This window comes from Periophthalmus magnuspinnatus, chromosome 18 (assembly GCF_009829125.3).
Source record: "Periophthalmus magnuspinnatus isolate fPerMag1 chromosome 18, fPerMag1.2.pri, whole genome shotgun sequence".
NCBI lineage: Eukaryota > Metazoa > Chordata > Actinopteri > Gobiiformes > Gobiidae > Periophthalmus > Periophthalmus magnuspinnatus.
The window spans coordinates 2,252,613-2,266,152 of record NC_047143.1 but is presented as its reverse complement, the minus strand read 5'-3'; the positions used below and the strand labels follow the sequence as shown (position 1 = coordinate 2,266,152).

Genomic DNA, 13,540 nt, shown 5'->3' with positions numbered 1-13,540 from the left:
GAACCAGGACTGAACCAGGACTAAACCAGGACTGAACCAGGACTAAACCAGGACTAAGCCAGGACTAAGCCAGGACTAAGCCAGGACTAAGCCAGGACTAAGCCAGGACTAAACCAGGACTGAACCAGGACTGAACCAGGACTAAACCAGGACTAAACCAGGACTAAGCCAGGACTAAGCCAGGACTAAACCAGGACTGAACCAGGACTGAACCAGGACTAAACCAGGACTAAACCAGGACTAAACCAGGACTAAACCAGGACTAAACCAGGACTGCAATTAAAAATAAACCAGGACTAAACTGAAACTAAACCAGATCTAAACCAGGACTAAACCAGGTCTAAATTAGAACTAAACCAGGACTGAATCTTGACTTCAGTTTCGTGAAGTCTGCGTACTCTCTCTCTCTGTCTGTGTCTGGGTGATGAAGGTTCCTCAGTGTGGCATAAACCTTGTCTATCTCCATGGAGACAAGCAGGTAGTGCCATGAGGCCAAGTCACCGGTCAGATCTGTGGAGAAGCTGCCCTGCTCACATTAAGACTGTGCACGCTTTTCTGAGGTATTTCTGAACTATAAAAAAGTAGGTTTAATGCCATACTGTGACACATTTCAGCCAAAGAAATAACATTTACAAATAGAAACATAAACAACAACTAAACAAGGACTGGGAGCTCACATTAGTGTAAACTGTGTCACATCGGACCACTCTGTCTGCTCATGTCCTCCACAAACATCCACAAACAGCTCTGTGTGCGGCAATCAGCCAGTTACTTAGGAATCTGTACACACACACGCACACACAACACACAAACACACACAACACACACACACACACACAACACACAAACACACACAACACACACACAACACACAAACACACACACGGTTTGTCTGATTCTAACTGGCAGCAAAATCACAAAATGAGAAAAGCGCAGACTAAATGACATTTGCACAGAAACGCTCATGATGCCTTCAAGGACTCAGGACTTTTGTAAATTCACTTTTCACTGGACTAAAAACTGCACTGAAAAGCCTCCGTCCTTACTCTGAGCGAGCTTGCATCTCCACAGACCTGACGCTGGCCTGGAGGAGAGCCGCTTCCTGTTTGTTTCCATGGAAACGTTGCTCCCTTTGCTACACTCTTCCTCTGTGTGGATTCAAGCTGTTCCATCTGCAGAATGTTTGGTTTTAACGATCCATTTCCATAGAATCACGATCATAGAGCCATAAAAATGAATGAATACATTTTAATATAATAAGTAACAACACACAACGACACCTGAATAACCCTGAGTGTCACTTTTCTTCTCAGATCTGCCTCTTCAGACCAAAGTGGGACAAATGAGGTTGAGTCTGGGTTTGATGCTCTGAGTTTTACATAAAAGTCGTGACTTCCTGTTTCCTGTTTGCAGAAGTCTGCGGTTATATTTGCATTTAACCTCAACCAGAGCTCCACAGCAGCACAACATTTACATGGGACTAGTGCAGCGCCATTAAAAAAATACATCAGTAAAAAAAAAGACATGATAAAAATAAAAAATAAATATTATATATAATATCAGTATAAGAGTAAAAAGGTTTAGCCCTGGTTTGAGTTAACCTGGGTGTTTATTTAATCCTGGTTTATTCCTGTTTTAGCCCCATTTTAGTCCTACTTTAGTCCTGGTCTGGTCCTAGTTTAGTCCTAGTTTAGCCCTGGTTTAGCCCTGGTCCAGTCCTGGTCCAGTCCTGGTCCAGCCCTGGTTTAGCCCTGGTTCAGTCCTGGTCCAGTCCCGGTCCAGTCCCAGTTCAGTCCCGGTCCAGTCCCGGTTTAGCCCTGGTTCAGTCCCGGTCCAGTCCTGGTCCAGTCCCGGTCCAGTCCTGGTTTAGCCCTGGTCCAGTCCCGGTCCAGTCCCGGTCCAGCCCCGGTCCACAGTCGTCCATTGTTTCCTGTTGTTATCTTATTAGCCGTGTCTGCTGACTCTCACTGGGCCTAATCAGATTACACACTAACGCACATAAATGGATTCATTTGACACAACACAACACAGTAATGCAAATACACAATGTGTTTGGCACATGACAATAACCTCACACAGAAAAATGCATTTTCACCATATTTGTAAAAAGTCACGAGAATCCATCCTGTCCTTCCCCCACTGACACGATAAAGCCACAGAGTGTTTATATACATGGACAGAGCTAACCTGCTAGCATCTGTGCTACAAACAGGAAGTGATCCATCCACGTCACTGCTGCTGTCAGATTCATTTTGGTCTTAAATGTTCGTATTAACCCGCTCTACATGATCCTGTTTTTTTTTTTGTTTTTTTTTGTGTGTGTGTGTTTTGTGTTTTTTTGAGTTGTTTATTTTGAGGTTGTTGTTTTTTTTTTGTTATTTTGAGTTTTTGTTGTTTTGCTGAGTTGTTTATTTTGAGGGTTTTTTGTTATTTTGAGTGTATTAATTATTATTTTTTGTTTATTTTCTTCATTTTTTTTATTTATTTTGAGTTTATTTTTTGTTATTTTGAGTTTTTGTTGGTTTTTGTTTTCGTAATTATTTTGAGTTGATTTATTTTATGATTTGTTATATTGAGTTATTTTATTATTTTTTTTTATTTAACATTTTTTGAGGTTTGTGGGGGAGGGGGTTTTGAGTTATTTTGAGTTATTTTGAGGTTTATTTGAAGTCTATTTTTTGTTTTTTGTTTCTCCTCTCTGTGTAACTGCTGCTGTCAGACTCGGCATTTTGGTCTTAAATGTTCGTATTAATTAATGTTCGTCATTTTTTATTTATTTTTTTTTGTTATTTTGAGGTTTGTTTTTGGTTTTTTTGTTTGTTTGGTTTTTTTTGGTTTTTTTTTTGTTATTTTGAGTGTATTAATTATTTTTTGTTTATTTTTTTGGTCTTAAATGTTCGTATTAACCCGCTCTACATGATCCTGGGCTTTTTATTTCCCCGTTATATCCGTAAATCAAAATATCAACATTAATAACAGACAAATCAGGCGCCTTCTTTCTCCTGTTAGCGTTAGCAACAGGTTTGATTGACAGCGTTGCTAAGCGTCCAAACTCGCCCCATAGCTGCTCGCCTCAATGAGCTTCATTTGACTGGAGCTTTAAAGAAAACAACTGGGCTAGCCGGGATGCTAATAGGTGTGAAATCACTCATTAGGGGCTTGAATGATTACGCTAAGTAGAACTCAGGCACAATGCACACTTAAAAACATTAAACCTAGCCTAAAAAACACAAACTTCAGACAGATAAAGCAGAAATCATACCAGAACTGAAGAAGAAGCGGCTTGGACGAGCAGCTAAACGTTATATTTTTCCTTTTACTATGGACATTTTTCATCCAAATTTACTACAAACTCGCCTATAACCCCCTTCTTTTTTTTTTTTAAATCACAAACGTATAAAAGAGCTGTAGCCATGTTTTCCGCCGTTATCATTTTGCATTTAAGTTTTAACCCTCTGGTGCATGGACAGCTACTAAAACATAACTTTCTCTTTAATGCATCAGACTCTAGAGTGCTCTCTGCTGCCACACTCCATTGAGGTCAATTCAGTGGTCAGTCGGTGTAACTGCAAGTAAATGTCCTCTGGTTTTCTTAGTTAATTCATTTTTACAGGCAGTTTACAATGTTGTTTCACGTCCTGAGAAGAATAAAAACACTTCAGAAAAAAAATCTTGACCAAGGCTTTCATAATTCATGCATCAGAGGGTTAAAATAAAGAATTACGCGTATTCTTTCGGCAGCAGGTCAGCCAAAACAAACAGATTTAAGGCTAATAACGACGCGCTAAAACGTTGCGATCCATCTCTAATAAATGCCGCTAACACATAAACTCCTCCAAAGTGCGACCTCCAAACCAAAACCACATTCTTCTCCGAACAGAGGAGCAGCTGTGGATCGCTCCGTTAAAAACACCACAGATAATCGTTTAAGAAATAAGCGTGTCCGTGTTGGTTCAAATCCTCCGACTTACACAGACCGTCCAGTGCGTCTCATTATAAAACACGAGACGCTGTTTTAGCTCCACGATCGAATTTTCTCGCCCATTGTGTTAAAAAAAAAGCAAACTCAGCAGAAGCTTGTGGGAAACGGCGAATCGCTAAAAGGTTCAGGGATAAGACGATGCCACATGTGCAATACAGGAAGTTAACACAATATGACAAAGAGAAAAGGAAAGAAAAATCTATTCTGCCAACCGGACCAATTAAAACGGATGAAGTGCTATATTACGCTAACTTGACTCTTTTGAGCGTTAAGTCGTGTTTTAACGTTTCCTCCTTAAAAACAGACCTGGACTTTTCTAACACTTTATTATTAGTCTGTCTACGTCATAAACTGTGTAAAAAAGTGACTAAACGAGTGCGACGTCGCAGCGTTCAGCTCCAAATGAAGCTAATCGAGGCTAGCAGTTATAGCGGCTAATTTGGAGCACAGTCCCACGTTTGGAATTCCGACCGTGAGTGTCATAGCAACCAAAGAGTCAATCCAGAGCGAGGATGTTGAAGGTAACGCCGCTTCCCGTTGGTGTCGCTGGTTTAGCAGGGAGCGGGCGCTTAGCAACGCTGTCAATCAAACCTGTTGCTAACGCTAGCGGAAGAAACGCCTGATTTGTCTGGTATTAATGTTCATATGTTGATTTAGAGACACAATAGTGAAATAAAAACCCAAAATACGAACATTTAAGACCAAAATGACAAGTCTGACAGCAGCAGGTGCAGAGAGAGGGGAAAAAAAAAAAAGACAAAAAAAATAAAAAAACTCAAAATAACTAAAAAAAATGAATAAATGAATAATAAAAAAAAATAAAAAAATAACTCAATATAACAAATCATAAAATAAATCAACTCAAAATAACTAAGAAAAAATAAACTCAAAATAGCTAAAAAAAAAAATAATTAAGAAAATAAACAAAAAAATGTATTAATGAACTCAAAATAACTCAAAAAAATAAAATAAATAACTCAAAATAACAAATCATAAAATAAATCAACTCAAAATAACTAAGAAAAAATAAACTCAAAATAGCTAAAAAAAAATTAAGAAAATAAACAAAAAAATGTATTAATGAACTCAAAATAACTCAAAAAATAAAATAAATAAATAACTCAAAAAAATAAAATAAATAACTCAAAATAACTAAGAAAAAATAAACTCAAAATGGGTAAAAAAAAATAATAATAAATGAAGAAAATAAACTAAAAAAATGTATTAATGAACTCAACTAAAAAAAACCAACAACAATATAACAAATCATAAAATAAATCAACTCAAAATAACGAATACGAACATTTAAGGCCAAAATGAGGAGCCTGACAGCAGCAGAGAGAGGACACGGCAGCAGAGAGAGGACAGAGCAGCAGCAATAATTCAGGCGTGTGCATTTAACATACTTTTGACTTCATGCTTTAAACAAGGCTTGAAATATTAACATTAAGTCTGTATGAGAATGTAATCTGATGTTATTTAGGTTATATTGGTAGGATTTCTCAAATTTGCCGTAAAAAGTACTGATTATGATCAACGGGGCCAGTTCAACTGAAGCCCGAGGGCCGCGTTTGGCCCCCGGGCCGTAGTTTGGACACCGCTGGGCCACAGTTTTTACACAGAAGGTTAATTAGAGCCAGAGTCGCTGGAGCCGGAAGTGCAGCACGTGATCACTTTTATTTGGAACGCGGCGGCTCGCAGGTTAAGCTCTGTGCATTTACATTTACAGTCTGTGGATCTACAAACCTCAAAATGCTCTGGTCCACGCTGTGATGTCATGAAGTGGCAGGTTTCAACAGGTTTTAACAGCTCCTTTTACCTTTGGTTCAGTCGAGATAAAATGATCCAAATGATTCTAGAAATGAAGGTGTGTGGAGTTTAAAAACACAGCGGAGCACTTCCTGTATCGCCACATGATGACATCACAAGGTGGAGCGGAGCGTTTTCAGTTTGAGAGAAGAACTCGGCGTAAATGTGCAGCGTTAGAACAGATCAGAGCCGCTGTGATGTTCAGGTCATGTGGTTTGGAGCAGACGGGAAACTCTCCAGGAAATAATTTGAATATTAATTAAAATTCAGTTTGTATCGTTTCTGTTCGTCGTCGTCATCTGACCATCGTTCACACACACGTTCACACACACACACACGTTCACACACACACACACGTTCACACACACGTTCACACCTCTGAGTGCGTCCGGTGACACAGACCACGATTAGTTTCGATTTAAAAGTTGAAAAGCAGAAGGATTTATTATTGTGGTTGGTCTGTTTGTTTTATTCATATTCACATTTACAAGAAGAAGATTAAAACAATAAAACATGGATCTAATGGAATTACACCGACTCAAACTGGACTAGACCAGGACAAACAGGACTAGACCAGGACAAACAGGACTAGACCAGGACAAACAGGACTAGACCAGGACAAACAGGACTAGACCAGGACAAACAGGACTAAACCAGGACAAACAGGACTAAACCAGGACAAACAGGACTAGACCAGGACAAACAGGACTAGACCAGGACAAACAGGACTAAAGCAGGACTAGACCAGGACAAACAGGACTAAAGCAGGACTAAATCTGGTCTAAACTAAAATGAAACAAGGATTTACCCAGGTTTCAACTTGAACTAAACCAGGACTAAACCAGGCCAAACCAGGACAAACAGGACTAAACCAGGACAAACAGGACTAGACCAGGACAAACAGGACTAGACCAGGACGAAATCAGGTCTAAACTAAAATGAAAAAAGGATTAAACCAGGTCTTAACTAGAACTAAACCAGGTCTAAACCGGGACAAACAGGACTGAACCAGGCCTAAACTAGAACTAAACAAAGACTAAACCAGGACAAACAGGACTAAGTCTGGTCTAAACAACAATGAAACTAGGACTAAACCAGGTCTTAACTAGAAGCAAACCAGGACAAACAGGACTAAACCAGGACTAAACCAGGACTAAACCAGGACTAGCATCGATTCTCATTTTTCACAGGTATCGATACTAAAAAAGTCTCATTGACAGAAATGAACCTTTCCTGAATCCGTTTATACTGATTTATCTGCATTTTTCACAAGTTTAAGACACAGACATTTAACTTTTATGTTTTTACTTCTTCTTTTACTTGAATAATGTTGATTTGCTGATCTGATCCGACTGAAATGATTATTATTTCATTTTATTTCTGATCTGTAACACGTCTGGCAGCTTTGATACGAGGAAGAATAGAACTGTTCACCTTTGCGTTATTGAGTGTCTTGGCAAACCGCTCCACCAACTATCTGTGCCAGATTTAAGTAAGCAAGATCTAATTACAAAAGAATTTACAGTGGAGGAGCGAGAAGAGCCAGCGTCTTGTCTTTGGTAGAATAAATATTTAGTTTATGGACTCGTGTTTGTCATGTGGAAAGAGCCAATCAGGAGCGAGGTTGTTAAAGGTAACGCCCCTTCCCTTAGCAACGCTGTCAATCAAACCTGTTGCTAACGCTAACAGGAGTGACCTCGGGGAAAGAAGGACCTGATGTGTCTGTAAATCAAGATATGAACATTAATAACAGACAAAATAGTGAAAAAAAAAGCCCGGTGGGGGGAAAACCCCCCCCACAAAACTCAAAATAACTAAAAAAACACAAAAAAAACCTTCAAAATAACTAAAACAAAAAACAAAAAACTAAGAAAATAAACTAAAAAAAAACTCAAAGCAACAAAAAAAATAAAAATAACAAAAAACAAAAATAAAAATAAACAAAAACAAAACTCAAAACTAACTATAAAACCAAACAAAAAACCCTTCAAAATAACTAAAAAAAACCTGAGAAAACAAAAAAAACCCTCAAAGCAACAAAAAAATAAAAATAACAAAAAAACTAAAATAAACAAAAACAAATCTCAAAATAACTAAAAAAAACAAACAAAAAAACCCTTCAAAATAACAAAAAAAAAACTAAGAAAAAAAACCCTCAAAGCAACAAAAAAAATAAAAATAACTAAAAAAAAATAAATAATGAAAAAAAAAAACCACCTCAAAATAACAGTTACAGAGAGTTTGAAGCTTGAACATGTAAATGTTGATTTTTTTTTTTTTTTTTTGCTGTTACAAATGTAGTTTTAAACCTACAAATTTGTCATTTTACATGTACAAATCTGAAAATTATGCTCTCACGAGTTTGTTTTGAAATATTTGTTGTGCTAAGTTTGTCTCAAAAAGATTCACGAGCACAACGGCTGAAGACAACAGGGGGCGGGGCTAGACGGCCCGGGGTCACTATGGCAACGGCTAAACTGATTGATATAGAGTAAAAGGAGCAGCTAAGCCGAATTCAGACAGAACATCACCTTTATATGACATATATGATGTGCGTTATTGATCTTTTAATAAGTCGTACTCCAGGTTAAACTGCGTAGATAAAGTGTGTTCAGGAAATGACACGTTAGCATGATGCTGCGTCGCATTTTAAGACCAAAATGACGACTCTGACGGCAGCGGTTACAGAGACGGGACACAGTTTTTCAGCAGAAAGTGAACTGGAGCCAGAGTCGATGGATCAGGAAACGCGAACATGATCACTTCTTGTTTGTAACGCGACGGCTAGCACGTTAGCTATGTCCATTTGTATAAACATTCTATGGTTCAACAACAATAGTACGGCGCCTTTTCGCAAACATTACATCAAAATTTGTGCAACTCTTTCAACTAAAGATATTTGAACCTGCTGCACTGCCTCCTGCTGGACACTCACTACAAATCTGCCATGTTAAAAACGTTAATAAATGACGTCGTAGCATGTCAGTAGCGACAGTTTAATAATTATGTATCTGTCCCATTTTAAAGAATATATTTGAACAAAGAGGACGACAAACTGATGCACGCGCATAGTTTTTCAGAAAAGTTGGATTTTACAAAATTAAAAAAATTCGAATTATTACTTTTAACCCTGTATCTTAAACTCTTAACCCCAGTTCGCCCCCTGGTGCTCAGGAGGTGTCATGAGTCTTTTTAAATGTGTGATTTTTCCGTATCTACTTATCCATTTATTGTTCTATACATGAAACTGAAACAAGTTTATTTGAGGTCAGTATTTATCCTGTGGACTTTTTCTTTGCACAACTGGGACATTTTCGGTTATTTTTGGTTTTGTGATCAGATTTACGCCATAAAAAGTTGAATAAATAACTTGTGTGACTCATTAAAGATGCAAACGAACGACCAAAGTGTTTCATTCTGTTGTTTAAATCTGCTCTTGGGTTTTTTGTGTCCGTTTCAATATTATTATTTACCGTTACTTTGGATTACATCATTAAACTGCATCTTTTTTCATTTAAAGTTGTGATAAATTCAAAATATGTTCATAAGGTGGAGGTTTTAACATGAGCCTTTTGGGTTTTTTTTATTCTTCCTCCACCTGCTTTTTATAAACTGTGTCCTTTTTATTGTTATGTAAAATTTATTTATACAAACATCTTTCTGAACTTTCTCTGTGTCTCACTGCAGGACATTTAGTGTTTTATGTTAAAATACAAAGAAATGAAACAGTTCATCTTTAAAGTTGTGTACTTTATAGAACATGTTTGTGCAAAGAGAAACTTTATTTAATCATTTAAAGTGATAACGTCGAAAATGGGCATCAAGTCAAGGTCCCATAAACACGACAATGTCTCTGTGTCTTTAGTGTGTTTATGTCTCTGTCTTTAGTGTGTTTGTCTCAGTGTGTTTATGTCTCTGTGTTTGTGTCTGTGTCTTTAGTGTGTTTGTCTCTTTGTCTTCAGTGTGTTTGTCTCTGTGTCTTTAGTGTTTGTCTGTGTCTTTAGCGTGTTTGTCTCTGTGTCTTTAGCGTGTTTGTCTCTGTGTCTTTAGCGTGTTTGTCTCTGTGTCTTTAGCGTGTTTGTCTCTGTGTCTTTAGCGTGTTTGTCTCTGTGTCTTTAGCGTGTTTGTCTCTGTGTCTTTAGCGTGTTTGTCTCTGTGTCTTTAGCGTGTTTGTCTCTGTGTCTTTAGCGTGTTTGTCTCTGTGTCTTTAGTGTTTGTCTCTGTGTCTTTAGCGTGTTTGTCTCTGTGTCTTTAGTGTTTGTCTCTGTGTCTTTAGCGTGTTTGTCTCTGTGTCTTTAGCGTGTTTGTCTCTGTGTCTTTAGCGTGTTTGTCTCTGTGTCTTTAGCGTGTTTGTCTCTGTGTCTTTAGTGTGTTTGTCTCTGTGTCTTTAGTGTGTTTGTCTCTGTGTCTTTAGTGTGTTTGTCTCTGTGTCTTTAGTGTGTTTCTCTCTGTGTCTTTAGCGTGTTTGTCTCTGTGTCTTTAGTGTGTTTCTCTCTGTGTCTTTAGCGTGTTTGTCTCTGTGTCTTTAGTGTGTTTGTCTCTGTGTTATTGCCACACACATTCTGAATCTATTCATCTGAGTATTTCTGTCACACCCAGTTCAGCTGATTAATCACAGTCAAATCAAAATCAAAGGACGTGATTAGCTCATCGTAAAACCTGCTGTTTTCCCTCCACAAACAAAATCTTGCATCTTATTCTGCATAAAATCAGCTAATCCTGTAGTTCAGACCTGTACAAACATGTTCCCAAAGCAGAATTATAGAATTATCCCCAAAAAACTATTCTAAATGCACAATATTGTTAAAAATATTGTATTAAATCACCCCCCAAAAAAGTACTTTCCTCTGTGACGCATTCAATATGTCCATATGGATTAGACCTAGTTTAGACCTAGATTAGACCTAGATTAGACCTAGATTAGACCTAGATTAGACCTAGTTTAGACCTAGTTTAGACCTAGTTTAGACCTAGTTTAGACCGAGTTTAGACCTAGATTAGACCTAGTTTAGACCTAGTTTAGACCTAGATTAGATCTAGATTAGATCTAGTTTAGCTCTGGTTTAGACCTAGATTAGACCTAGTTTAGACCGAGTTTAGACCGAGTTTAGACCGAGTTTAGACCGAGTTTAGACCGAGTTTAGACCTAGATTAGACCTAGATTAGACCTAGTTTAGACCGAGTTTAGACCTAGATTAGACCTAGTTTAGACCTAGATTAGATCTAGTTTAGCTCTGGTTTAGACCTAGTTTAGATCTATTTTAGACTTAGCTTAGATCTAATTTAGCTCTGGTTTAGACCTATTTTAGCTCTGGTTTAGACCTATTTTAGCTCTAGTTTAGACATATTTTAGACCTAGTTTAGACCTAATTTAGCTCTGGTTTAGATTTAGCTTAGACCTATTTTAGACCTATCTTAGATCTAATTTAGCTCTGGTTTAGACCTAGTTTAGACCTATTTTAGCCCTATTTTAGACCTAGCTCAGACTTAGCTTAGACCTGTTTTAGACCTGGTTTAGTCTGACCATCGCTGCAATGTCCTTAATCTGTTCCACAGTGTTTCTTTTTCTGGTTTTATTACTTATAATCTAATTTGGCCCAGTAAATATAGTCCCGTTTTAATCTGTTCTAAGGGGATCATTTTTTCATCCCTGTAGATCTTTACATTCCAAATAACCAAAGACTCAAACATTTCTGGTTAAAGTTCCATATTTCTGTGTATTGTGTTTCATCTTAGTATTTAGACTATATTTCAAATTATGATTTTTTTTTTTACTTTTTACAATGTCTAGTTTAAATCTTAAACATTTTATTTCAGATCATCTGTTTACTGTACACACTGGTTTACGTCTGATTGTCATGTTTGTTTAGCAGGAAACAACATTAAAATTCTGCCCTTGAGAATGATACAGAAACAAGACCTGGCACACATCACTGGACCTGGTTTAGTCCTGGTTTAGTCCTGGTTTAGACCTGGTTTAGACCTGGTTTAGACCTGGTTTAGACCTGGTTTAGTCCCTGGTTTAGTCCCTGGTTTAGTCCCTGGTTTAGTCCCTGGTTTAGTCCCTGGTTCTGTCCTGGTTCTGTCCTGGTTCTGTCCTGGTTCTGTCCTGGTTCTGTCCTGGTTAGTCCGGCTTTAGTCCAGGTTTAGATATGGTTCACACCTGGTTTAGTCCCTGGTTTAGTCCCTGGTTCACACCTGGTTTAGTCCTGCTTTAGTCCAGGTTTAGATCTGGTTCACAGTTGGTTCAGACCTGGTTCAGTCCTGGTTCAGTCCTGTTTTAGTCCTGGTTCAGACCTGGTTCAGTCCTGTTTTAGTCCTGGTTCAGACCTGGTTCAGACCTGGTTCAGACCTGGTTCAGACCTGGTTCAGACCTGGTTCAGTCCTGGTTTAGTCCTGGTTTAGACCTGGTTCAGACCTGGTTCAGACCTGGTTTAGACCTGGTTTACTCCTGGTTTAGTCCCTGGTTTACTCCTGGTTTAGTCCCTGGTTTAGTCCCTGGTTTAGTCCCTGGTTTAGTCCCTGGTTCACACCTGGTTCACACTTGGTTCTGTCCTGGTTAGTCCTGCTTTAGTTCAGGTTTAGATCTGGTTCAGACCTGTTTTAGTCCTGGTCCAGTCTTGTTTTAGTCCTGGTCCAGTCTGGTCCAGTCCTGGTCCAGTCCAGTCTGGCTCTCCTTGCTGCTGCACACTGCCCATGTCCTGTGCCCTTCAGTTCCTTATATTTCCTAATAAACAGTTATATTTCCACAGAAAGCTCCAGTTTATCCCGTTTTTATCCTGTTTTTATCCTGTTTTTATCCTGGTTTCATCCCGGTCCTCCGCGGTTCACCCCGGGTTACCACACACACAGACGCCGCTGTACGCACCTCCTCCTCGGCCGGGGAACCGTTGCTTACGTGGGCCATTCTCCTCTTCCCCTGTCGCCCTTCTCCTTAAAAAAAATAAAAAAAATATCTCGCTATTTCCAGTCACGACAGCGACATATTTCCTTCCACCTCCTCGTCACGTCACGCAGGATAAGAAGAAAAAAAAAAAAACCGGTTTAATGAAGTTGGAAAAACGCAGCAGCGCCGCGGAGAACCGGGATAGCGGTGTCTTCCGTGATCCGAGCCGACTGTGGAGCTCCGACGGGCGGCTGCAGAACAGACCTCCCCCCGCTGTGATGGAGGCTTCCGGGTCCCGCCCACAAAAACTGACTCCAGATGCTCCATTTAGACACAGACTGAAATAATTATCAACACGAGTGTAATGAGCCTTTTGGGGTTTAAAAGTGAACAAAAATAAATAAAATAAATAAATTAAATAGGCCTATGTAGATTTTAGAATATAATGTGTCTTCAGTAATAATTAAAATAATAATAATAATAAATTAATAAGCCTATGTAGATTTTAGAATGTGTCTTCAGTAATAATTAAAATGATAATAATAATAAATTAATAGGCCTATGTAGATTAAAAAAATTATTTTGTAATAATACAAAAAATAATAAAATAAATAGGTCTATGTAGGTTTTAAAATATAATGTCTTTAGTAATAATAAATAAATAAATAAATAAATAGGCCTATGTAGAGTTTAAAATATAATGTCTTTAGTAATAATTAAAATAATAATAAAAAATAGGACTGTGTAGATTTTAAAATGTCTTTAGTAATAATAAAAATAATAATAATAATTAAAAAAAAATTAAATAGGCCTATGTAGATTTTAAAATATAATATGTCTTTTTTTTATTTTATTTTTTTTTA

At 37.9% G+C, this 13,540-nt stretch overlaps 1 protein-coding gene across 1 annotated transcript in view; it reads right to left on the bottom strand.

Annotated features, from left to right (window-relative positions):
- The window catches only part of LOC117386327 (tetratricopeptide repeat protein 39B), a 36,382-nt gene extending 23,488 nt beyond the window's left edge, over positions 1–12,894 (bottom strand). The window contains exon 1 of the mRNA XM_033983672.2: positions 12,660–12,894. Within this exon, the coding sequence (XP_033839563.1) occupies positions 12,660–12,698 (39 nt within the window). The 5' untranslated portion in view covers positions 12,699–12,894. The remainder of the gene's footprint in view (positions 1–12,659) is intronic.
- Positions 12,895–13,540: the final 646 nt, after the last annotated feature.